This window comes from Nycticebus coucang, chromosome X (genome assembly GCF_027406575.1).
Source record: "Nycticebus coucang isolate mNycCou1 chromosome X, mNycCou1.pri, whole genome shotgun sequence".
NCBI classification, from domain to species: domain Eukaryota; kingdom Metazoa; phylum Chordata; class Mammalia; order Primates; family Lorisidae; genus Nycticebus; species Nycticebus coucang.
Window position 1 is genome coordinate 80560600 of NC_069804.1, and position 27905 is coordinate 80588504.

Below are 27905 nucleotides of genomic sequence, written 5' to 3' on the forward strand. Positions count from 1 at the left end.
TCCTGACAAACATCTAACTCCCATCCGTAGCTCTGCCTCTCCCTCTAGCTATGGCTCTATCTCTTTCCTCTCTAACCATAGCCAGACTTCCTGAAAGGTGTCTCTACTCCCCTCCCATTTCCCTCCTTAACCTGCTGCAGCCTGGCCTCTGTGAAGCCACCCTTGCCAAGGTCACCCTCTCAGTGTTGCTAAGGTGAACACTGACCACTGAGGCCTCAGCCTACTTAAATTTTTTAATGTAATTGATGATGTTAACCATTCCTTGCTCCTAGAAACTAGCCCTCTCCCTGTCTGGGGGACACAATGCATTCTCCTTGTCCAGATGTTTTTGCCTCAGTCTTTTTCAATGGCTTTCATACCATGCTGTACAAATACGTTTTGAAGGTTTTGACCCACGCATGAGCCCTAGCCTTGCACTCAAAGAGTTGAAGATCTCCTCAATACCAGTGGTTCTTGTCAGGAGAGACCTCCAACTCCTTCCCTCAAGCTATTCTCTTATCTTTCTGTACCCCTGGCAAAGGCAGAAAAGAGAATAAAACTCATGCTAGATCTCTTTCCACTCTGTGAACGAGAACCAGTGATGCCTCCCTTCCAATTAGAAAACGGACACTTGGACATGGGCTTGGTCCATCACCTGTGCTCATCCTGCCAGTATAGTCAGTTAGTACCCAGTAACAAAGAAGTCCCTTTATAATGAGCTTCTGCCACTTGCAACTTGTTTCCTGGGTCCTTGTCTTTCTAAACACATAGAAACAAATTTGAACAAGATATGTTTTCAAGGTTTTAAAGCCAGTGAGTCTCTCATGCTTTGTGCCCTGGGAAATAGGTGTTGCTAAAATATGTAATCTGCTGGCTGGGGTGGAGATAGAAGAAGAAGTGAGGAAGGTCGGAGGAATTCTCTTGATGCCATGACAAGCAAGCTCGGGCTCCTGTTCTCATTACTCTCTAGCTGATGGGCCTTTGGGAAGCCTCTTTCCTCTCTGAGCCTCAGCCTCCTCCCCTGTTAAATTAGACTGGTCATCTTTAGCTCCTCTGTTGTGGTGAGGATGATGTGAGATGACCTCTGCATGGTGTAGAATAGGTCCTTGCTAGAAGTTGGGGGAAATGAATTGAATTGTATCCAGCCATAGTTCACAGACTTGTTCCAGACCAAGAGAGAAAGTGTGTGTGTGCAAGAGAGACTTGCAAAAAACAAGGCCTATCTCTGTGTACGTCTCTCCTCTGGGAAGGAAGGGGCTTGCACAGTGACAATAGACCAGGGGCGCTGACTCAGACAGCCAGTTCCTGTTCATTTCCCTTCACCACAGGATAGCAGCTGAGTGGGAGGTCAGCCCTCTATGGGGCTCTGACTCGCCCTTTGGCTGAGAACCTTACTTAGAGAAGGACAAGCTCAGTTCACAAATAACTCCCCTCACTAGTCCACTGTGACTGGGTGATGGGACCAGGGTGGCTATGGGTGCTGGGAGTGGGAAAAGACAGAGAAACTTGCTTTTTGAATTCTGAGTTGCTTTCCCTGGGCTCGTCTGCCTGGTAACAACATTACCAGGCAAAGGAGTATAGATTAATGGGACCAAACTGATCCAGGCAAGGTGCTGAGAAACAGGGTTCAGGAAAGTCCCTGGGCACTCACTGAGGAGCCTAGGGATGGGGTTTGGAGCAGTGTGGAGCCCTTCAGTTACCTGCCCCCAGCGTGAGCCCAGCACACGCTTCTCTCTTGTATGAGGATTTGCTTGGATGTGGATTCTTGGTTGTCCACACTTGTAGGATGGAAAGAGCCGAGTCTATCACCCTCTTCTGGAGCCGAGGAGGTAAGTCACTGGGAAGGGTTGTGTGCTCAGCAGAGGGGAGAAGGGAAGGAATTGGGGCTCCAGGAGAAGGAGGAGGAACTTTCTATACTCAGAGCTATGCTGAGGCGGCCTGGACTGGCTTGGGAGGGAGTGGGGTCTCATACTAGAGGTATTCAAGGAGGGCCAGATGGCCACTTGGCAGAGATGCTATGAAGGGAATTTACTACTTGGTCACTCTGGAGGAGGAGAGGGTAGATATGATCACCTTCCAACCCTGGTATTCTGAAATTCTAAAGGGATGATATAAGTGATTGAGGAATTGTGTGTGTGTGTGTGTGTGTGTGTGTGTGTGTGTGTGTAAGAGATAACTGCATTCCTTATTTTTTTTTTTTTGAGACAGAGTTTCACTCTGTGCCCTGGGGTTGAGTGCCATGGCGGCTCACAGCAATGGGCTCAAGTGATCCCCTTGCCTCAGCCTCCCGAGTAGCTGGGACTACAGGTGCCTGCCACAACATCCAGCTATTTTTTGGAGACAGGGTCTCATTCTTGCTCAGGCTGGTCTCCAACTCCTGAGCTCAGAAGATCCACCCGCCTTGGCCTCCCAAAGTCCTGGGATTACAGACATGAGCCACCATGCCTGGCCTTTCTTACTTTCTATAAATCAACTTAACATGGATTCTGAGGCCTTGTTCCTTGTATGGTAGAAAAATTCCATCTCAGGCCAGGTATGGTGGCTCACGCCTGTAATCCTAGCACTTTGGGAGGCAGAGGCCAGTGGATTTAGGAGTTTGAGACCAGCCTGAGCAAAAGCGAGACCTCATTTCTTCTAAAAATACAAAAACTAGCTGGGCACGGTGGCACAAGCCTCTAGTCCCAGCTACTTGGGAGGCTGAAGCAGAAGGATTACTGGAGCACAGGAGTTTGAGATTGCTGTGAGCTATGATGATGCCACTGAACTCTACCCAGGGCAACAGAGTGAGACTTTGTTCTCCACCAAAAAAAAGAAAAAAGAAAATCCTATCTCAGTCAGTGTTAAGGCTTGACTGGACTCCGGCTAAAAGGCTGAATTTGTTTTTGCAATACTAATGCATGAAAGTAGGGAAAGACAAGGAAGGGCGGCTGTCACTGGTCGTCTATGTATATAGGTTATTACCAAGGGATCAAGTGCTTTCTAATCACAGTTTCAGTCAAACCTCTTGGCAGTAAGGCAAAATCAAGTTCAGGGTCCTATACTACATCAGGAACCCTTCTCTGGCTTCTGTGAAAAGGATAAGCCAGGTAGGGGAAGGTGATACCATAGTTACATGCCCTTGAAAATGTATGGAAGCAACTACTATGGTTGTGGAGCTGGCAGGACAGACTGTGAGTTCATGCTGTGTCTCAGGCATTCTAGTTGGTCCTTTGTAGCAGTAATATGCTCAAAAGGAGTTTATGAGCTAAAGTGATTTGTAAGGCAGAGTCCTGTAGGACCACGTGCTGTTTTGCATGGGAAAGAATCAGAGGAAAGTGGTCTTTGGTCTTCGAGGGGCTGTCACAGGGTGATGGGAACAGATGGGGTCTAAGTGGAGTCTCAGGTGGCAGAACTGAGGCCTGTGGACTAGGAGGAACTTTCTTTTCTTTCTTTTTTTTTTGAGACAGTCTCACTGTGTTGCCTTCGGTAGAGTGCCATGGCGTCACAGCTCATAGCAACCTCAAACTCTTGGGCTTAAGTGATTCTCTTGCCTCAGCCTCCCAAGTACCTGGGACTATAGGCGCCTGCCACAACACCCAGCTATTTTTTGGTTGCAGTTGTCATTGTTGTTTAGCAGGCCCGAGGCAGGCTTGAATCCGCCACGTTCGGTGTATGTGGCCAGCACTCTACTCACTGAGCTACGGGTGCCAAGCCAAGGAGGAATTTTCTGGCAGACTTTCCATAGGTGCAATGGGCTGCCTTGAAGAGGAGAGAAAGGCGTGGGTACCTTTGGGCAGGTTGCCTTTTCCCCAGAGGTATGGGATGAGACCTTGAGAAGATAAGGGCATATGGGGGTTGGCCTTTGTCTTTCAAGGGATGGAGGGAAGGAGAGTGGGAACTGAGGGTCCACCCTTGCCTGAGTTGAGGGTGTGACCCTACCCAGAAGTCACCTACCCACCCACTTCACAGCTGTTCCGTAGTCCCAACTCCTTCATCTCTCTTCCTTCTACGGTGCTCCCTGCTCCCACTCTCCAGCCCATTCTCCACTATGCAGCCCCAATGAGCCTTTAAAGAGTAGACCCAGCTGCTCTGAACCTTCCAGTGGCCTCCCATCACCCACTGGTGAAAGTCCAGGTTTATTTCTCGTCTCTGTTGCCTTCTTTCTACTCTCTAAAAACAGAGCAGAGATAAGATCATTTCTCATTCTAACACAGCTCTGACATTTCATAAATCGTTGTCCGAGACAACTGGAAAGGGCTATATTTAACCTTCCATCTTGTAGCTTTTAATGGAGGGACTTGCTTCAGGCATTGCCTTCTATTGCCACAGGAGACCAGAGTCTTTTCTTTGTTCTCTGCCAGCCGAGGTTCAACCTTGAGAGGCAGAGGCCACAGCCAGCCTCTTCCTCCAGTGAGACATGCAGGCTGCTGGGCCAGCTCTCTGCCCTACAGTGTACCCCTTCCCCTCTGTGTCTAGTTGAAGGATGTCCTCCTCACACCCTTGGATTGTGCCCCCTCAGCTTTCTTATTTGAAAATACTTGAAAGACTCCTTAACCCCATAGCTGAGATAAGTGGGAAGGCCAGGTAAGCATATGCCTAGGACAGACAGGGCCTGGAGGTATAGGCTGGGAGTCTGAGCTTAGGGGAGGGAGCCAGGAGAGAGAAAATATATAGTCAGGGTTTGGCTATGCCATGGTGTGTGGGGAGGGGAGCCATGCTAAGTAACATACCAAGCTATGCACTAGAAGCTTTACACACATTGCCCTGCGTGATCCTCACAACAATCCTGAGGTAGGTACCATCATTACTCGCATTGCGCTGCAGTGAGTTAAGTGACTTATCCAAAGTCATACACAGCTAGGAAGTGGCAGAATAGAGATTGAATCCAGGCCTGTCAACCTTCAAACTCTAGTTGTTTTACCCAGTCCCAGGATGTTTCTACTAAGTTCACACTGCCCTTTGGGGCAGTTCTGATGTCCTGGGTTTCCTCACTTCGTTGAGTTTCATTGGTAAACACTTGAGTCCCTGGCACACTCTTTCTTCTCAAACTACCCATCAGCCAGACCCTGGGCTTACCTCAGTCTCTGCTCCTAGCTGAGGAGCCTCGCAGTTTGGAGTTTCTGATGGTGTCCCGGTGCTCTCAGGCCTGATGGGCTGGCTTCCCTCACACTCTGTTCTCCTCTGCCTTGCAGATAACAGCTACTGGAATGAGTAGCCTAAAGCAAAAAGCTATAGTGTTAATTTTTTTTTCCATTTCTGTTCCCTAGAATGTTGACACTAACTGCTTCTGTGTCTTTGAACAAATTGTGTCCCTCCTATGATCCCACTTTCCTCAGCTGTAAAGTGGGAAGATAGAACACTCTCTAAGGGCCCTTCTAATTTAAGAGTCTGGGATTCCCAGGGTCCTGCCCCTCTCCACAGCCACACCCCTGCTGCCTGTCTTCCACAGTAGAGGGGAGAGGGTCACCACAGGCCCTGATTGAGAAACCTTCCCTAAGACAAATGATTACTCCAAACCAATGGACAAAGCAACATAGTGGTAATAACATCCATATCTGTATGTCACTTTATTGTTTACCAACTGTTTTCACAGTCAGCAGAGTGGTAGGGAGGGGACTCCAAGGTGATTTTAATGGTACATGGTACAGCTTTAAAGAACATTGAATTACATAGTGTGAAAATGATTCTCATTTCCTTCTCTTACCAGCTTTCTGATTACATCAAAGAGAAAGTCTCAGTGTGGTGCTGTTCTTCAGTGTCCATAAAGCTTGCTAATCTTCTTTCGTAACAAAGCTAGAGCAGGCTTCAAACTCAAAGACATTGACAGGCTATAATACCTACACAGAATTTAATTACTCTCTTCTGTTTCCACTGCATTTATTTTTACAGCTACGTTGTATTTATGGCAAATGATAATCCCTTTTGTTTTGATTTTTGGTTGCCATATAAAATTTCTCTTTTAATGTAAATATAGTTAAGCAAAAAAAAAAATCCATTTAGAGAAAAAGATTAAGACAAGTGGTGACTAGATATGGCAAAGCTTGTTAAAAGTGGTACCAAAATGGCTAAAGCTTGGACAACACTGGAATGTGTATCCAGCAGGTGTTTCCTGAGCACTGAGTTCCTGTGGTGTAGAAGGCCCTGCATGATCTGCCTTTACTATTGTCTCCTGGTCCCCCCACCACACTCTTTTGTGCCTTCTAGTATGCTGCACCCTTTGTCTGAAATGTCTCCCCCATATCCTTTACCCACCCATCAAACCTCAGCTCCTAACTTCAATACTCAGTTTAAGTAGCACCTCCTCCAGGAAGCCTTCCTTCAAATCCCCAGGTCAAATTCAGCTTAGCAGCAAATTCATGTCTTTATAGTAGCATCTCTCACATTGCTGTAATCATTTGTTTACAGGCCTAAATCTTCCACCCTTTTGGTTCCAAATTTCTTTTTTACACCTATCATGCCATGAATTTATAGGGCAATTCATGAAGTAGCAACGAAAATAATTTTATGGTTGGGGGTCACCACAACATGAAGAACTGTATTAAAGGGTCACGGAATTAAGGAGGTTGACACCACTGCTGTAGACTCTTCCAGTTTTGCCATGGTAATATCCGTATGGCATGCCTTTTTGAACAGTACCCATTCCCTTGATGTCTACAGTATCACCTTTCTTGTAGATTTGCATGTATGTGGCCAAAGAAGCAACTCCATGTTTTCTAAAAAGTCTAGAGAACATGTATCGGATGCCTCTCCTCTTTCCCTTTGTGTTCACAATTTTTGTGAATTACTGGACAATGTCATCTCCAGCCAAAAGGCTCAAATGCATTTTATAAGTAAACCTTGAGTGGGGGAGGAAGGAAAGGAGAGAGAGAAATGTGACTGCGAATGAGACCTGTTACAATGACTGGGCCCTGGATAGTGCTGCAGCACTTGGAATCCCACAGAATTGCGGCTTCTCAGATGCCAAGCCAAAGCCTGCATAAGCCACAAACACAGGCTAGAGACTGCAAGCCCTATGTAGAAAGTGTATCAAGGGTACCTTTGGGACTACCATCTGGGATCTCAGGGAAAGATGCAGGATTGCTTTGAGGGAGAAGTTGGGTTGTGACACCATTCTAATGACAGCCTCAGTTGATACCTTGGAGAGCTCTGAAGGTAGGTTGGCCCTTCAGAGTTGTTCCAGTCAGGATGAGAGGACCAGTCTATAGACGCAGCCTGCCCCCAGGGAAGGAACATAGCCTTGGGCAAGGCAGCTGGGCACTTCCCAAAGAGGGCTGTCAGCTAGCAGCACTCTCAGCAGTTAAGACATCAGGCCTTCAGTCCTGAAAGAGAATCTAGACACATGCCACAGCATCCACCACGGGGTCTGATCAGAGCTCTTGGAGCTTCAGGGCTGGAGGGGCAGCAAGAAGGGAACGGTGATTTGGAGGGTAGAATGTGACTATCAAGAGTTGCTGACTAGAAGAGCCTAATAAATGTTTGTCAGAAGAAATAATGACTGGGTCTGATGTTCCAGGCATTGTGCTTAGAGGCAAAGAGGACACAGAGGTGATTAAGTCACAGGGAACTTCTGGTAAAACTAGGGCAACAGATATGTAAAGAGACTATTCCTCCAGAACAATGTGGTGAGTGCTACACCTGTGACGTGTACCAAAGACCATGCTTCCATAGCACTTGGTTTTTGCTTTTCTTTGAGGCCTTATTATATGACCCTACAGCTCTCTAAGGCACAAATTATTGTCCTCTCTCTATGCATGTGAAAATTGAGATCAGGGATTTGCTTTAGACCTCACTATAATCAGCACCACCACCCCCAGGCCAGGACACCCCCCAGCACAGTCTGATTTCTCCCCTATACCACCCAGTCCCTCTCAAAGACAAATGTAGTCCTTTGCAGTTTGCAAAGTGTTTATGACATGTATTTCATTTTGGCCCAGCCCTGCTAGATAGCAAACTAAGAGTGTCAGAATAAAGTAGGCTTTTATTTTTATTTTCTTAACCTGCCTGGTATGCTTTCAGAAATAGATATATTTGGATTATATTTATAACAGTGACATTCTTTTTTATTCTGGTTTCTTTTTTCCTAGACCTTCTTAACCACCTGTGAAATTTTTCCATTGCACACACTCATCTGTTCTCCCATAGTTTGTCCCAAAGTGAGAAAATTGTAATCAAAATCCACTTAGTTCCTTTTGAACTGTGAGAGGAGGGAAATATAGGTTTTTAAATGTTTTCAGCTTTATTCAAGCCAAGACTTTCTTTGTTTAAAACATTAAACATGTATGAGGTTTATTGGAGGGTGGGTGGTATAGTCTAAACAAAGGGCCATTCAGAGGCAACTAAAAATCCCCTTTGAGGATCTCAAGCAGGGCAGCTGCTCCCTGTTCCCTCCCCACTGCCCCTAGACTGTGCCTTCTCTCTCACCTTTGAGCCCTCCTCAAACTCCAGACCAAGCCTCTTTTTTCTCTTCCTTTCCTGACTAAAAGATTCCTCAGGGCCTCCATTCCTGTCAGATGCAATGAAGGAAATTTTTGAGGTTGAATTAAAAAAAAAATTTAGCATCTTTCCCAATGGGTTTCAATATGGTCTGCCTGGTCTCAGAGTGCACCTAAAACAAAGCTTTTCTGTAAGAGTTTTCCTAGTAGAAGCTATAATACTGTAGAGAACCAACATTTGTTCTATGAAGACAGGAGAAAAGTTTTCATAAAGTTTCCAAAGAAAACAAAGGTGCACATACTTTATGGCCATGCCTGCCACTCATATGACCTCACTTCCCATCACTGGCACAGGACCCTAATTAAAATTTACTCTGGGTGGCACCTGTGGCTCAAGGAGTAGGGTGCCGGTCCCTTATGCCAGAGGTGGTGGGTTCAAACCCAGCCCTGGCCAAAAACCAAAAACCACAAAAAAAAAAAAATAAATAAAATAAAATAAAAATAAAGGCTCTAAAATTTACTCTGTCTTTGAAACTACCAAAGTACCAGGCTCATCAGTTAATCAAGGGGGCCCTAATTTCTACTCATTTCCTTTACTTCTTTGTAGGGAGTGTATAATAAGTAATGGGGTCCAGAGTGGGGTGCAAGGTCAATTTTATGCTTTAAAAATTAGCAAGGTAGGGCGGCGCCTGTAGTTCAGTGAGTAGGGTGCCGGCCCCATATACCGAGGGTGGTGGGTTCAAACCCAGCCCCGGCCAAACTGCAATAGCAACAACAAAAATAGCCAGGCATTGTGGCCGGCGCCTGTAGTCCCATCTACTCGGGAGGCTGAGGCAAGAGAATCGCCTAAGCCCAGGAGCTGGAGGTTGCTGTGAGCTGTGTGATGCCACGGCACTCTACTGAGGGCAACAAAGTGAGACTCTTTCTTTACAAAAAAAAAAAAAAAATTAGCAAGGTAAATAATTAATCACCCTATCAAAGTATAATTTTTGAAAGGTTAAAAACATAACTCTCATTCAAATATATAGTGATCACATGTTGAAGATTTATTTAACTCATTGATGATGGAACCAGCATTATGGTAAAGCTGGTTTTTAAAATTATATTAGTTTCATGCCTTAAGTTTAAGTCCTTTATCCATCTTGAATCAATTTTTGTGAGTGGGAAAAGGTGTGAGTCCAGTTTCAGTCTTTTACATGTAGACATCCAGTTCTCCCAACACCATTTATTGAATAGGGAGTCTTTTCCCCAAGGTATGTTCTTGTTTGGTTTATCAAAGATTAGGTGGTTGTAAAATGTTAGTTTCATTTCTTGGTTTTCAATTCGATTCCAAGTGTCTATGTCTCTGTTTTTGTGCCAGTACCAATTTACAATCGCCAAAATGTGGAAACAGCCTAAATGCCCACCAACCCAGGAATGGATTAACAAGCTGTGGTATATGTATACCATGGAATACTATTCAGCCATTAAAAAAAATGGAGACTTTACATCCTTCGTATTAACCTGGGTGGACATGGAAGACATTATTCTTAGTAAAGCATCACAAGAATGGAGAAGCATGAATCCTATGTACTCAATTTTGATATGAGGACAATTAATGACAATTATGGTTATGGGGGGGAAACAGAAAGAGGGAAGGAGGGAGGTGGGTGGGGCCTTGGTGTGTGTCACACTTCATGGGGGCAAGACATGATTGCAAGAGGGACTTTACCTAACAATTGCAATCAGTGTAACCTGGCTTATTGTACCCTCAATGAATCCCCAACAATAAAATAAATAAATAAATAAATAAAATTATATTAAAGTTAAACATAGATTACCTCAAAAAGTTAAACACAGAATTGCCATATAACTCATCAATTCCACTTCTAGGTATATATCCAAGGGAGAATAGAAGGGAGGGGAAAAAAGAGAAAGATTTTAACAGAACAGAATTGAAAACAAGAACTCAAACAGATATATGTGCATAAATGTTCATATTCAGTTATTCAGAATAACTGAAAGGTAGAAACAACCCAAAGTCCATCAACAGATGAATAGATAAATAAAATGTGGTATATACATACGGTGGAACATTATTCAGCTGTAAAAGGAATAAAGTTCTGACATGTGTTACAATATGGATGTGTCTTGAAGACATTACGCTAACTACAAGAGGCCAGACACAGAGGAACAATTAGTGTATGATTCCACTCATATGAAATATCTATAATAGGCAAATTCATAGGGGCAGAAAGTAGATTAGAAGTTACCAGGAGCTAGGAGGAAGGAGAAATAAGAAGTTGCTGCTTGTTGGGTACAGAGTTTCTATTTGGTATGATAAATAATTTTGAAAATTAAGACTGGTGATGGTTGTATAACACTGTGACTATAATTAATGTCATTGCATTGTACACTTAAAAATAATTAAAATGGGCTGGGTATGGTGTGGGTTATGCCTAGTAATCCTAGCACTTTGGGAGGCTAAGGTAGGAGGATTGCTTGAGGCCAGGAGTTCAAGACCAGCCTAAGCAACATAGCAAGATCTCTTTCTACAAAAAGTAGAAAAATTAGCCAGGTGTGATGGTACACTTCTGTAGGCCCCATTATTTGGGAGACTGAGGCAAGAGGATAACTTGAGCCCAGGAGTATGAGGTTGCAGTGAGTCACTGCATTCTAGCTTGGGTGACAGAGCAAAACCCTGTCTCAAAAAAAAAAAAATGCTTAAAGTGGCAAATTTCATCTGATATATATTTTACGGCAACAAAAAAAATAGTAAGAAAAAGATATGAGAGGCTTCAAAGGAATAATAAAATAAGATTAAAAAATTGGATGCAAAACTGTAACATTCTGCAGGATTAACGTAACTATAACCTTTGGGGGCTGCCTTTCCTGCTGCACAGAATAAGTTTTTATTTCTACCAGACAAAAATCATTTGCAATTAGGAATTTTCTGTAAGTTAACTATTAACTTTAAATCTGGGACTTAATCAATAGTGAATAGTTAAGTCAAGCAGTCGCATGGGGAGGATGCTTCTGAAAGGATATTCAGTGATATTTTTTTACCTTGTCAAATTCTAGGTAATTTTTCTTGACACCTTAAATAACACATGACAAAGCACACCTGCCATGTGAGTCTCCATGAAAGAGTCTTGACTTTAGCTTCAAGGCCTGACTCTCCTGGACATTAGCAACTTGGTGACATCTTCTAGGGCTGTTTTCAGGCTCGCTTCGGTCCATCCTGCACATCACTGCCAGAATGACTTTTCAAAGTGCCACTTTCATTTTGTTCCTCCTACACACAAGAATTGGAATGACTCCTGATCTAGCCCACGCTTCCCAGACTGGCTCTCAAAAGCCTCTGGAATCTAGCCTGGCTAGAGATTTGGAAAGGAGCTTTCAAGTTTTCTCCCGCTTGGTCCCAGCCAGGTTGGTGTTTCCCTCCTCCTTGCGGTACCTCCCCTGCCTCAGGCAGACACTCCTACTTTGAATGCCAGAGGCCCAGCTCTTAGCCTGACTGGCCTGTGGCAGTGTTTCCCAAATTTTAGTCATCCGTATACCACTGTCACAAATGTTGTTTATTCTCTGTACTATTTTCTAATTTTTTTAAAAATATCCTCCCTTTTTGAAGTCTCTACTTGCCCAAGCTGCAGGGTAAATATCTAATTTAAGAAAAAAAGCTTATCTTAGTACCACCTCAAATCACCTCCATTTCACACTTGTTCATGTTCTCATTGTTTGGTGCATTTGGCCTCCCCTGACGATGGCCTTCTTCCAGCAAGCAGCCCTGACCTAAACACTTGGCAAGTCCTACTGTAAACCCTTTGGTTTGTCTGTCTTCTTCATAAGTGTCCTGTTCAAATGCTGATGACTTTCTCTTTGTCCCTTTAGTGTGTGCAGAATCATTGAAAACACAGTTCCTATCCTCTACGGATCAAAGCAGGTGTTCTAGATGAGCCAGGAGGAACTAGGTCCATCCCTCTTGGCCACTTTGTACTGTGTCACCTTGAACAAGAAACTGCTCTACCCCTCAGTTTGCTCATCAATAAAATAAGAAGAATGCCTGCCTTATCACGTGGAAGGGAGGCTCAGATGGAGCCATAGTTGTGGAAGTGCTTTCTAAATGAGAAAGTGATATCTACATTTTAGTTAAATGATTCCATGAAAATTAACTAACAATACAAAATGACCAAATAAAGAAATGTCGCAAGGCAGTTTCCCAAGCTCTGGATGAGTCCCTGCAGTACTCACTCATAGGCAGGAGGATTTACAAGGGCTTGTTTGAGGTGGCTGGGTCAGGAGGCATAAGCAGAAGGAAGTTCAAAAAGCCAGTGTGGGGGGGATGTTGAGGGGGTAGTATCTAACTATAGGACATGAGGAAAGCAAGTTGAATAAAGGAAGAAAGGTGAATATCTGCTTGAGGCTGGTGAGGCAGCCAAGTGGACTTTGCAAAGGAAAGTGTGAAAGGAGAGTAGAAGAAAAGGTGAGGGGCACCCAAAGTGTCACAGCCTCTGTGCTGTGAGAAGCCACTGGGGGCTCTGAGATGGAAGAGTGGGGAGGCAACCAAGCTTTAGAATGCAGATTCCTCTAAAACAGGGCTGGTCTTCTCCATAACTTATTTATCATTTATATGTTTTATTGTAAAATAAAATATAGACTCATTATACAAAAGAAAGTAAATCAACAAGTCATTAGAGTTAAACAATGGAAGTCTGCCTTTAACTCCACTGTTGCCCCTCCCTGCAAACAATTCTGGTTCTAGCTTCTTTCAAAAACTACACACTATTAACAGCAGGGTGTATATCATTCCAGGCCTTTTCCTATGAATATATCTGCATACATCTATGTATTCCTAAATTTTTATGTAAATGAGATTCTATCATACATTTTATTCTTTTTATTTTTTTACTTAATTTTTATTAAATCATAACTGTATTTATGGGGTATAATGTAATGATTTGACATACAATATGGAATGCTTAAATCAACCTAATTAATGTAACATCACTTACTACTTCACTTACTTAGTTTTGTGGTACAACATTTATAACATACTCTTAGTTGTTTTGAAATGTACCCTTGCATTGTGTACATTAGGTGAGGCCCCGCCGAATACCCTCCCTTCACTCACCCTCCTCCCTCCCCTCTGCTCTCCCTCCTCTCCCCTCTTTCTTTCTGGATGATCTTTGTATTTTATCATTTGTATGAATGTGTAAGTGTTTATATATTTGGTTTCATACACTTTGAGATATCACCTAACTCCAGTAAGATTAGCCCACATCACAAAATCTCAAAACTCCAGATGTTGGTGTGAATGTGGAGAGAAAGGAACACTTCTAGACTGCTGGTGGGACTGTAAACTAATACAGCCTTTTTGGAAGAAGTATGGAGAATTCTCAAGGCACTAAAAGTTGACATACCATTTGATCCTGCAATTACATTACTAGGTATCTACCCCAATGAACAAAAATCATTTTAAAACAAAAACATTTGCACCAGAATGTTTATTGCAGCCCAATTCACAATAGCCAAGTCGTGGAAGTAGCCTAAATGCCCATCTACCCATGGATAGATAAACAAATTGTGGTATATGTATACCATGGCGTACTATGCAGCCATAAAAAAGAGGGAGACTTTACATCTTTTATGCTTACCTGGATGGAGCTAGAACATATTCTTCTGGTAGAGTATCTCAAGAACGTTAAACATTTTATACAGAGCTTGATTTTTTAAACTTAGTATGTCTCTGGACATTTTTCTATGGCAAAATATATCTGCTTTTCTATGGCTGTAGAGTTTTCATTAGTACAGATAGGTTGCTATTTATTTACTCCCCTATTAATGAAGACTTCTGCAATTAATGTTGCTGTTGATTTTGACTTTTACTTTTTTTTTTTTTCTTTTTGGAGACAGGGTTTCACTCTGTTGCCTGGGTTAAAGTGCAGTGGCATGATCATAGCTCACAGCAACCTCAGACTCCTGGGCTCAGGAACATACCAGTATACCCAGCTATTTTTTCTATATTTTGTAGAGACAGGGCCTTGCTATGTTGCTCAAGCTGGTCTTGAACTCCTAGTCCCAAGCAATCCTCTTGCCTTGGCCTCTCAGAATGCTAGGACTACAGGCATGAGCCACCACGCCCAGCCCTTACTCTTACATTTTTGAATGCAAAATGTAATCTTTGCATGTGATAAGAGAAATTCAACAGTGTATAAGAGTATTTAGTGAAAAAAGGAATTCTCCTACCACCCCTAACCACCCACGCCCCCACTTAAACAGCTTCCCTCTCAAGAGGTGTCCTTCAATAAATGACCTATGCATATACTAGTATGTGTGAGTAGGTGTGTATGTGTGTGTGTGAAGGGAAAGGGAGGAAGGAAGGGAGAAGAGGAAGGAGGGGAAAAAAGAGAAAGATTTTAACAGAACTGATAGCATAATACATACAGCATTCTGCACCTTGTTCTTTTCACTTAATGCTATATCTTGGAGAACATTCCATATCATCAAATGTCTTAGCCACATAATTCTTCTTAATGGCTGTAGAATATTCCATCATGTAGCTGAACCACAATTTATCTGACCTGCCTTCTATTGAAAAGGGTTTTGCCAGTATTTTACTGTTACACATAGTACTCCAATGTATATCTTTGTTCATGTATCATCATGTGCATTATATCTGTAGTGTAAATCTCTAGAAGTGGAATTATTGAGTAAACAGGAATATGATTTAAATTATTTTTATTGAGACAGAGTCTCACTTTGTTACCCTTGATAGAGTACTGTGGCATCATAACTCACAGCAACCTCAAACTCTTGGGCTCACACGATTCTCTTGCCTCAGCCTCCCTAGTAGCTGGGACTACAGGCACCCGCCACAACGCCCAGCTTTTTTTTTTTTTTCTTGGTTTAGCAGGCCCAGGCCAGATTGGAACCCACCAGCCCCATAACATGTGGCCAGCTCCCTAACCACTGAGCTTATGGGCGCCCAGCCATGATTTAAATTTTTGACAGATAATAATAGTAAACTATTCTCCAAGGAAGTTGTTCCATTTGACACTCTTACCAGTTATGGGTGGGAATGCCTGTTCTCCCATATCCTTTCCCCCCATTGCAACACGTGATAAACCTTTTAACTCTAGGCTTGGTGAACAAGATGAGAACCTGAGGTGGTGGGCATGGGATTGTAGCCAGGGAGGGCAGAGATTGTCTGGTTGTTCCCGTGGGTCTGGTTTACAATCTCATAACAGCCTGATGATGGATGTAGCCCACAAGCATTGTGTCCCCAAGACCTTAAGTATCTAGCAGCACCCAGCATACCCATGATTCACTAACACACATGGTGCAGGTCCTTGATTACTAAAAGAAATTCTTTTGATCCTTGTGACCCTCTTTCAGCTTCATGAAGAACCATTTCTGATTCTCCTTATGTGCATCACAAACCAGACCAGGAAGCCTACATGGCATTCCTCTGGCAGACTTGGAACTCCCACAAAATGTATTTTCATTCCTTGTCCCCACATTGACACGCACACACCAAGAGGACCAAACATAGAACTCAAGTCCCAGGGTCCGAGTGCAAGCCTGTGCCTTGTGCACCATCACTCTATGTGGTCTAGATTCCCAGGAGTGTAGATTAGATAGCCTCTTTCAGGTTGCAAGAACAAGAGTATGCTGTAGTTTCCTTGAGTGGTGGGACATGAATATAAGGATTTGTACATAAGTGAAGGAAAGGAAGCTGTTCCCAGCAACCACTACTCTTCACAACTGATGCTTCAAGAGAACTGTACAAAACAAGCAAAGCATCTGCTGCTTCCACCACTCAGCTTCTCTCTGTCACAGCCTTGTCTGCCCATTATCTTCCTTTCCCCCACTCCATGTGACTCTGCTTACTTCCGTCTCCCTGGGCATCGCCTGGATTCTGGGCCACTGGGCCACTTCACTGCACATATCTGTCCTCTGTATATATCTTTCATATCTGCATTCCCCAAGAGAGGGGCTCTCATTGGGTCAACTAGTCACTCTGATGTCTGGAACATCCCTGTCTGAGTCCTTTCAGCACAGAGCACCTCAGAGGTCACTGAGCACCTCCAGACCCAACTGAAAGATGGCTACCCTTGGCTCAACATAGGCTTTTTGGTCTGTCTGTTCATTTGTGACCTAAAGGACAGTGCCTGGGGCCTGGCATGGTGGCTCTTGCTAGTAATCCCAACACTTTGGGAGGCTGAGGCAGAGGATTCCTTGAGGCCAGCACAAGTGAAACCCTGTCTCTACAAAAATAATAATAAGAAGAAGAAGAAAGAAAGAAAGAAAAATTAGCCAGGCATGATGATGGGCATCTCTAGTCCCAGCTGCTCGGGAGGCTGAGGCAGGAGAACTGGAGACCAGGAGTTTGAGGTTGCAGTGAGCTATGATGATACCATTGCACTCTAGCCTGGTGACAAGGTGAGACCCTGTTTTGCAAAAAAAAAAAAAATGCAGAATTGAGGAATCATTTCTGTCCACTTTGTTCAGAATGGGGGGCTATGGCTGAGGGAAGCATGAAAAGCATGATAGGATTCCCCTCTGACACATTAGGCTTAAAGCCAAGTTCAGCAAATTAAGTAACTAGGTTTAAACCTAGCAAATTAACTAGGTTTCTGTAGTACTTCTGTCTCCAAATGGGGAGGTACAGTGTTGAGAAGATTGCAGCCTTTGTCACCAGACAGATCTGAGTTCAAATCCTGTCACTAACTATGCAGCCTTGGGCAAGTTCCTTGACTTCTCCATTTCCTTACCAATAAAATGGAGTTTATAATATCTCCCTTGAAGTATTATTGCAAAAACTAGTCTAGATGAAGAATGCAAATGCCTATCACAGTGCCTAATACATCAAGACATTCAAGAGATGTTTACATGGATGGAGCTGGAACATATTCTTCGTAGTAAAGTATCTTAAGAATGGAAGAAAAAGTATCCAATATACTCAGCCCTACTATGAAACTAATTTATGGCTTTCATATGAAAGCTATAACCCAGTTATAACCTAAGCATATGGGGAAGAGGGAAGGGAGGGGGGAGGATGGGCGGAGGGAGGGTGATTGGTGCGATTACACCTACGGTGCATCTTACAAGGGTATGTGTGCAACTTAGTAAATGTAGAATATAAATGTCTTAACACAATAACTAAGAAAATGCCAGGAAGGCTATGTTAACCAGTGTGATGATAATGTGTCAAATGGTATACAAAACCAATGTATGGTGCCCCATGATCACATTAATGTACACAGCTATGATTTAATAATAAAAAATATGTATGCACAAATCTTCAACAACAACAACAAAAAAGACATGCAAGAGGTATTATCTACTGTGGTTATTAAAGTCATTTTTTAAGTTAAGCCTCCTAGCTTGTGTTTGTTACGCTCCTAGTCAGTAAGTCTATATTTCTCAAGTCAACACATAGACAGGCACCACAAACATTCTCACTTCTTAATGTTCACAACTAAAGGAAAAACCTTTTCCTTTCTGTTGATTGATTAGCTTTGAGACAAGGCAAGCCATCTCATCAATTTTCAAATACTTATGAATTCTGTCTCCTTCTGATAGTTCCACAACCTGAGTTCAAATCTATTCTCTAGACTATTTCCACAGATATATTGGAATTGATTGCCAGGAAAGGCACCTTCCCTGCAGATGTGGGACTCTGGCCAGGTCCCCACATGGCAGTAATTAGGGTGTCTCCATCTAATACATGGACAGTTACAAGTCATCTCTTTGGGTACCTTGCTCTGTGCTGTAACATTTCTTCCGTCTAGGAGTCAAGGAGGTGGGTGAGCCTGCTTAACACTGCTTGCTTCCAAAGTCCAAGGTACTCTATAGGGGTGGCCCACTGGTTATTCATCTGTCCAACCTACCATTGATGGACATGGAGGATGTTTCCAGTTTCATCCTCTTACTAACAATGGGGCAGTGAACATTCTTGGACATATATCTGAGTGCATGTGCATGAATATTCCCCTAGTATAGCTTTATGAAAATATAGTTACTAGATCAAATAGTGTTTGAATAGTTACTTAAATGAGTACCAGAGGCTGAGCAAAGATAGCAAGTTGCAGAATATATACAGTTTTATGCAATTTATTATCATTTAAGAACATAAAAACCAATACTACACAGTTTATTGTTTATGGGCATGCACATAGCAAATTTAAAACATGTTAACAGATCAGAAATGCCCTGTTCAGGAAAATGCTACCTGTGTATGTGGTGGAGAGGAATGGAGTTGGGGAGGAACACAGGGGCTTTAACTTAACTTGTAATATGTTATTTCTTTAGGGAAAAGGTTCTGGGGCAAATATGGGGAAATGTATTTGTTCCTAATACCTTTCTTCTATATGCTAGAAATAGTTCATCAGCTAAAAAAAAAGAATAGAAAAAAGTAGGGCAGAGATTACTGCTGTTCTTTCTTGCAGGTGAGGAAACTGAGGCTCAGATAAGTTCACAGTCCCTCCAGAGCTCATACTTTTGTTCAGAGGCACCTAATATATTAGAGAGATAGATAACCTCCATGGGAACAGACTTTGTACCCTAATTCACTGAGAGTCTCTTCTCTCCCAGACACCAGTATAAATCCTGAGGGTGTATTGCTTGGGTAACATGATTCTTGGCTTCTACGCCCAAGAGGATGACAACTGAAAAAAAAATTTTTTTACTAACCAATTTGTTTGTAATGATTATGAAAAAATCATTTATTCACATCATTGCCATTTTATAGATGTGAAAATATACATTAGATAAAGGAATGTTAATAGAGCTTTTAAAATGAATATTTAAATTTTTCAAAAAGCATTAGGAACAACTTCATTTTAATATTTTTGCTAGAACTTCAATACTTTCTTTCCACATTGCTCATCAAAACTTTATTCATCTTTCTAAAATTATTATTTTATTTCTTTTTTTAAATTCAGATTAATATGAGGGTATAAATATTAGTTTACATTATTTGTGTTTCTAAGGTAAAGTTCAAGTTGTAGTTGAGGAAGTTGAGCCTTTCATCTAGGGGATGTGGTGTACACCATCACAATGTATTATTTAGGTGAGAGCTTACCAATCCTCCTTCCTCTACTTTCCCCTTTCCCTCTTCCTCCCCCCACTTGAATATACTTGTATATGGCATGTAGTTGTTTTTTTATTACCTTCATATTAATATTGAGTATGTTGGATACTTGCATTTCCATTCTTGTGATACTTTACTAAGAAGAATATGTTTCAGCCCCATCCAGGTAAATACAAAAGACATAAAGTCATCATCTTTTTTATAGCTGAAAGTACTCCGTGATATACATATACCACAGTTTTTTGATCCATTCATGAGTTGATAAGCACTTGGGTTGCTTCCACATCTTGGCAACTGTGAATGTAGCTGAAATAAACATTCTAATGCAAATGTCCTTGTGATAAAATGATTATTTTCTTCTGGGTAGATTCCTAGTAATGAAATTACAGGATCAAATGGAAGGTGTACATTTAGTTCTTTGAGGATTCTCCATACTTCTTTCCATAGAGGCTGTATTAGTTTACAGTCCCACCAACAGTATAAGAGTGTTCCCTTCTCCCCATATCCACAACCAACATTTGCAGTTTTGAGATTTTGTGATGTGGGCTATTCTCACTGAGGTTAGGTGTTATCTCAGGGAGGTTTTGATTTGCATTTCTCTAATGATTAGGGATGATGAACATTTTTTCATGTGTTTACTGGCCATTCACCTGTGTTTTTCAGAGAAAGTTCTGTTCATGTCTCTTGCCCAGTGATAGATGGGATTGTTTGCTTTTTTGTTGATTAGTTTGAATTCTCTGTAGAATCTAGTTATCAATCCTTTGTCAGATTCATAACATGCTAATATATTTCCCCATTCTGAAGGTTGTCTGTTTGCTTTGATTATTGTGTCCTTTGCTGTGCAGAAGTGTTTTAGCTTAATTAAGTACCATTTATTTATTTTTTGTTGTCATTACAATTGCCAAAGAGTCTTCTTCATAAAATCTTTCCCTAAGCCGATATCATCTAGAGTTTTTCACATGATTTCCTCTAGAATTTTTATCATCTCATGTCTTAGATTTAAATCTTTTATCCATCATGAGTCAATTTGTGTAAGTGGTGAAAGGTGCAGGTCCAGTTTCAGTCTTTTACATGTGGCTAACCAGTTCTCCCAGCACCATTTACTGAATAGGGGTTCTTTTCCCCAATGTATACTTTTGTTTGGTTTATCAAAGATCAGATAACAGTAAGAAGTTGGTTTCATCTCTGGATTTTCGGTTCTGTTCCTTAGATCTATGTCTCTATTTTTGTGCCAATACCATGGTGGCAACTGAAATTTTGCTCTTTTCACTCTAATACCAGAAACTACTACTCAGGGAGCTCTGGGTATACTTGAACCAAATGTGAAGAGTGCCTGGGGCACATGTTAAATCCAACCCTGGATTTGGCGATTGCGTTTAACCATGAGCCCACCATTGTAGCACTGGGATGAAACAATAGCAATGCAAAGCTCTTTCTGGAACCAGTATTTTGCCACAATGTCTCCTCCAAACAGTGTTGCCTGATTAGGTGACACAATGGGACTATGAGGCCTTACCAGTACCACTTGGTCTAAAACAGAATCCAGGAGGGGTGAGAAAGGCTGTCAGTGGTTGGCCCCTATTGCCCTAGCCCCTTTTGCCATGGTCCCCAAGCATTTTTGCTTATGATTTCTCTCAATCCCTTGTAGCATCCATCAGCAAGCAGGACCTAGAAGCTCTATTAGGCAGACCAGGGAGAAAGCTGTTAACAGGAAAGATAAGAGCAAGCAAAGGAAGTAATTAAACAAACAAATAAAATGAGTAGGTGGAAAGAATTTGATGTGAGGCTCAGAAAACAGCTTTTGTTTTTTTATAGAATCTTCTTGAGATGCAATGGGCTGAGGTGGCTGGGTCAGAATTCATTGAGAAGTGCCCATTATGTAGCTGCCATGTGGTATGGGTACAGCAACTCTGTGCCCTGAATTTTCTAGAAAAGTCCCAGTTTCAAGTGTCTTACTCTTTTTGTCAGACCAAGAATCCTGATTTGAGATTCAGAAAATAAGGTCACTGTAGCTAGAATATCTCTCTAAGCCATCCAGGAAAACCTGATTTAGAATTTACTCCCCAGTCACAGATTGACAAGGAATTCCCACAAGGCCTGCCCCTGGGCCCCAAAGGCATGAGTAAAGTGGCCAAAAAATATCAAAGTGCCTCTGTACTCTGTGCCTCCTCCACACTCTCCTACACCTCCCCCTTTACCTCTCTAGGGGAAAAGCATGGGGTTTTGGCCCCCATGGACCCAGATTTCAATATGCCCTGCATTAACTCTATCAACTTGAGCAATACTCTGAGCCTCAATTTGTTCATCTGCAAAATGATAGCAGTAAAACTTATAATACACGGTTATTCAAGGCACCAAATGAAATGTTTGTTAAAACACTGTACAGATGTTAGCTGTTAAAATTCTTTCTTTCATTCAAAAATAAGTGTGAACTACATGCCAGGCACGAGGCCAGGCCCGCCTAGGAGTACAGAGGTGAGCAAAACAGACAGGATACCAGCTGGCACAGAGCTTTCAGCAGAGAGATAGTCAGACATTAGCCAAAGATTGCCCCATCTGAGCCAGGTCCAAGAAGATCCCCTCTGTGATAGGATTGCTCTTTTAAAAAGTTGACTGTGCTGCCATATAGAGCCAGAGAGGGCAGGGAAAAGGTTCTGGAAGGTCACTTAGGAGGTTTCTGCCAGTGACAGTAGCTTGGACTAGGCTGATGGCAGTGCTGGTGGTTAAGATAGCTTTGAGAGGCAGAAGCGATGGAATATGGTGATGGATTTAGGGTAGTGAGGAGGATGCAGAGAGTATCATAGCTGACTGTGTGCCCAGGACTTGAGCCACTGGGAGTCACAAAGTCAGTCCCAAGGCTGCTGTGTCGAGAAATGATTTTCATTGCCGTGAGAGTATCTTAGGTGTGCTGCAAAACTTTTTAAAGATCATTAATTAAATTATTTTCAAAGGAAGCTCAAAGCAATAAGTATATTCTTTTTTTTTTACTCTTTTTTTGATCAGCATAATTTGAGTGTGCCACGGAAGTATAACTATAGGTTCAAATGTGCTGTGAGATAAAAAAAGATTGAAAACACTGATATAGAATCCATTTCTCTTCTTCTCCCTTCTGTAGAGCAGTACAATGTCAGCCCTTCAGTCTGTAAATCAACTTGCTAGACTTGATCTGAAATAAGCATTTAGTATTTAAAAATTTACTTTTGTGTAGGATATAAAGCCAAATATATGGCATTACAGCTTTTGTTGAATGGAGATTTCTCTTTAAAGGTAAATCCAAATTTTGAATGGGAAGTTACTTTAAAAATAAGAGAGTTTACATTTACATAGGATGCTGAAAACATTCTTTAGAAAACAGTCTAGGTGATCTCCTCGGAGACCAGTGTATGTTCTTTGAATTGGATTCCTTTCAAACCTTGGGCCTAGTAGCTTTTGTTCTAAGAGGCTAGAAGAGAAGAGGGCCTGAAAGGGGAGGAGGAGATGGGAAGGGTCAAAGGCAAGCTTGAGTTTCGTAACAATTAACCACATAACCCCAATTAACCATGCTTTGTATGTATATTTTCACGCAGATTACTTATTATTATATTTTGCAAATTAAGAACTAGAGCTGTCCTGAGTCTCAGTTCAGTGATCTTGCTACTTACTGCACTGCTGAGTCCTTAACTTTTGGGGCAGAAGGGAGTTGGGCAGATCTCTCTGATAAAAAAAAAAAAAAGTTCCAATAGATATTCAAGTCCCTTTTTTATTTGAAACAACTTATTCTATTTGCATTGAGAACCAGTGTAAAAGAAAATTTGGTATTTTCCCACACCACTTGTCCCTCACACACATCAACAAGGCTTTCATTTCTCAGTCCTCACAGGCCCACCCTTCAGAAGCTATTATCTCCTTGACAATTGCTGAGACCTCTTGTCTTTTTTTCCTCTCTCAATTAAACTCTAAGGACTGAGGTTCCCATCTGCCCTGGAGCAAACACATCTCTTGTTATACCTGTTTCCCAGAAGCTGGAGAGCTCTATTCCTTTCTCCAGTCTCTATAGTTCTCTTTTCAAAACACTTGACCCTCTTAGTGATTTTTAACTGCAGGTGGCAATTAAATTGGTTTCTGAAACTTAGACCAAGCCTTCTCTTCAATACCCTCTGCATTTACCCTGCCTCCACATACCCCTGAACCAGGGGGAAAAAATCTCTCAATCTTTCTTTCTCTCTCTCTCTCTCACACACACACACACACACACACACTTTTCTGAGTTATTTTTCTCTCTCTAATCAGCTCCCTCTCAATGTGAATGTGGCAGAATTGCTAGAGAGAAATGGTAGGGTGTATTTTCACTAGGTAGGTCTCTTTCTCCACAGCTGATGAGGCTGACATGGCCATCTTTGGTCATGGTGTCTGTAATGGAACAGTGTCCAACGTGGGTCCTTCCTCAAGTTCTTCCTCCATGGGAAAACAGAGGTTGCAGGAAATGCCAAAGCTTTGGGCTTGAGCTGAGAAGGGACCAATAGAAGTGAAATGGCTCTCCATTCTCAGACCCTTGTGGGTTTTGAAGGTGAAAAGAAAGAGAAGGTAAGGAAAGAAGAGGGCAGAAAGTGAGGAGTAAGAAAGGAAGCTGAGTGGGATGTTTGCAAGTAGAGGAATAGACATAAAGCTATGAAAATAATGAACTCTGAATTTTTAAATTTTATTTTATTTTTATTTTAATAGTTTTATATTACATAAACTATTATAGTATGTTATATTTTATATAAAATATTAATATACTCAATGGTTTTGTTATTGTAAAATGTTTCATTTGCTATTAAAACTTCAAATAGTCCTGAAGGGTCTTAAGTGAAAAGTACATGTTAAAGTCCTTCCCCATTCCCCTCAAAGCCCTCCTCATACTCCCCTGGGGCCATCAATGGTAACAGTAATTTGTGTGTCCTTGCAGACTTGATCTGGACTTATATAAGTATCTGTGCACTTTTGATGCACAAATGAGATCATATGATACATGTCGACCCATTCCTTGCCTGTTTTTTTAAAAAACTTACTAATAACTCTCTACAGTTTTCCCATCTCTACGTATAGAGATCTCCTACTTAATGCCTGCATATCTTCCCATTGTGTGGCTGCAGCATGTTGTATGGAACTCATCCCTTGTTAGTGGACATTTAGGTAAACTAGAAAGTCTTATACTCTACTATCCATACACATACTATAATGTGACCCACAAATGCCAGCCACATATGGAATTTTGTAGTAGTAACCGCATTTCCCCCATTGTTTTGAAATGTTTTATTATACTCTAAATGCCCATATATCCGTGAGTTTGTTTTGCTGTGACTGTTTTATTTCATTTATTGATTTGCCAATTTGGGAACCAGTATCCCCCATTTCTAGTGGTCACATTAAAGTAAAAAAAGGTGAAATTAATTTTAATAATGTTTTACTTAATATGCACTTAACATACTCAATACATCAAAAATAGGATCTCACAATATAATTGATAATAAAAATTATTGATGAAATATTTTGCATTCTTTGTTTCATATTAAATCTTTGAAATCTCATATATATTTTACACATCCAGCACGTTTCAATTCAGACTAGCCAATTTCAAGAGCTTGAGAGCCACACATGGCTGGTGGCTATTGTATTGGATAGCAGAGGTTGAGCAGGCAGAAAGCTTCAAAATGTTACCTGAGCTGTGTGTCTCTGTAGTTAGTAGGAATAGATTAGAAGATTAAACATGTAGGTAAAAATCCTCAACTTCACCACTTGGGGAAACTCCTGGGGCTTCTCTGGGCGTGATTTTGTGGACTCCAGTAAACTTACTACATGCTGTTTGGGTGCAACCAGAACAGCTGAGCCAAATGTGCACATGCCTCACATAATGACGGGATATGTTCTAAGAAATGCACTATTATGTAATCTGTGAACATCACAGAGTATATGTACTCAAACCTAGATAATACAGCCTAAACACCTAGGCTGTATGGTATAGCCTATTGCTTCTAGGCCACGAACCTGTACAGCATGTTACTATACTAGAAGCTGTGGGCAATTGGAACATCATGTTAAGTGTTTGTGTATCTAAACACAGAAAAGGTACAGTAACAATATGGAATTACAATCTTAAGAGACCACTGTCATATATGCAGTCCATCATTGACCAAAAGTTCATTATGTGGCTCATGATTGTACAAAAGGACCAAGGTCTCTTCACCGGCTCTGGCTCTGCTGGCCACGAAGATAAGGAAAGGGCCTGGGTGCTCAGGAAGTGATTATGTGAGACTTGTCACAGGTTCCCCTTTCTTGCCTTCAGAGGTGCCTCTGTTCACAGCTTCTCAATGTACTTTGTGCTCAAAACCCGATGCCCATTTCCTTTCTTTCAAAAGCAGAGTGTGTAGCAATGAGGCTCCGAGGAAAGACCTGGCTCTGGGGTTGGGGAGGGTGTGGTGAGAGAAGCTCACATTGTGACTTACTCAACTGTGAGATCTTAACTTGGTGGCCCCAGAGCCACTGTGCTCCTGGGCGGCAGTGGTGACAGGCATGGCGGCACAGCCTAGAGCCAGGAATGGTAAGTACAGGCACAGCTGAATACTGCCAAGAGATTTGCAGAAAGGTGTGAACTCAGGGTTTGGTGCCTGGCTAGGTGGGTGTGCCAGACAGCACCGGGGATGGGGCAACCAGCTTTGGCCTGGCCTGAGCCAGGTCAGGTTTGGGAAGCATTTGGACTCCACATCAGGCTTGAGGGCTTGGTCCCAGGGTTAGCAGGAAACTGAGAAATGTGATTATCCCCTGCATGGTAACATGCTATCCCTAGGCAAAGGCTGTGCTTGACTGATTTCCAAACCAGCCCTCACCAAACCACACGTCCACTGCTTGACTGATTTCCAAACCAGCCCTCTCCCATTCTGGGCTCTCCCGGCTGGCCAGCTACAAGACCTTGGCTGAGCCAAGCATTCAGAGAAGCTCTGCTGCAGGAGAAAGGAATCCTGTGGCAGCCTGGGAGGGAGTTCTTTTTCATCAGATCCACCTCCAACTTTCCCATTGCTGAGCCTAGGGGTGGGGCACCAGCATTTCTTTTTTATTCCTATAGCTGCCTTTCCCAACCCTGTAAGCCTAGAAACTCTCAGTGGTGCAGACTCCTGAAGCATTAAGCAATACACCAGCTTATTTCTGTCTGTTCACACAAGCTATGGCCTCCCAAGAAATCAGGCCTGGACTTAGAGGACAGAGTAGTGTCACTGCAAATCAAAGTCTCATGCACTTTGAGACCACTGCAGCCCCCTCCCTGGCTGGCTAAAGCATAGAAATCCTGCTGATTAAAACTCTTTCCTGAATGTTGGCATCTCAGCACCTAGTGAAGAGCCTGGCACATACACAGGAGCTACCCAGTAGAGTTCTCTTGAATGGATGCATGGATGGATAGATATGTAGATGCGTGGATGGAGATATGGATGGATTAACATGCTCTGGATATTGTCTTGCTCTTGCTCCCAAAGCCCTAAAACTTATCAACTTATCACTTTAGAACTTTTTAAAAGCAGGCACTTATGTACCCACTGATCTCCCCAAAACTAAGAAAAGATGATGAGAAAAACCAACCAGGGCTTTCCTGAGGGTAGGGTAGGAGACTGGTCTCAGAGCCTTGCCTTGGTTTTCAGGGATGAATCATCTTACCTCTGAGGTAATCATCTTACCAACATGAGGGTTGACATCAGACAGACTTATTTCAAGTTTCAACCTGCTATTTCTTACCTGTACAACCTTAGTCAAAAGTCACTTCACCTCTCCAAGATTTAGTACTCTACTCTTTAAAATGGGGCTAAAAATATCTATTCAGTAATGTGGTAAGGAATAAATGAGAAAATGTATTAGGTTGAACCTAATGAAATTGCCCAAAGCATTTGAATACCAGCAATTTTGTATGCTTAAACTTAATATAGTTTTATGAAGTATAAAGTGCTGTAATAAGTAGCCTTATATAAGTATTCATTATTCTTAAAAGATGTAATTTAAAAGTCACAGAATATTGTTTTTGCAATGAGTGACTAATCTCTTTCATCAGAATAGAAGTCCAACTAACAGAAGAAGCCAATTCTCTGCTGATCATGGGCTCCAGGCATTTCCTTGAGCATTTTAGCTTGGGAATTGGGGACCAGGTACTTTTAGGAGACTAGACTGGTTCACAGAAAGTGATGGAAATGAGCAGCAGGATGACTCATGACAGCTCCTACCTGGAAATGGTTCACTCACAAATGCACAGTAGGAGTTGGCACATTGTCCTGCCCTGGGTGGTAGTGCTCACTCCCTAGCTCCATTTGCAAAGAAGATGCTGCCTACAATGGGCCTTCCTTCCCAGGGGACAGAGCCACAAGGGTCCCAGGCCACCAGCACCTTGAGGAAGTAGCTGCCACCCAGCTCTTCCCTCCATAGTGGCAGCTGTCAGTCCTAGA

General features: G+C 42.2%; 1 protein-coding gene across 2 annotated transcripts in view; it reads left to right on the forward strand.

Moving 5' to 3' along the window:
* The first annotated feature begins 1378 nt into the window (after positions 1–1378).
* LOC128577287 (NHS-like protein 2) overlaps positions 1379–27905 on the forward strand; it is a 101322-nt gene continuing 74795 nt past the window's right edge. For both annotated transcript variants that reach the window (XM_053579461.1, XM_053579460.1), the window contains exon 1: positions 1379–1808. In XM_053579461.1, the coding sequence (XP_053435436.1) occupies positions 1766–1808 (43 nt within the window). In that variant the 5' untranslated portion in view covers positions 1379–1765. The remainder of the gene's footprint in view (positions 1809–27905) is intronic.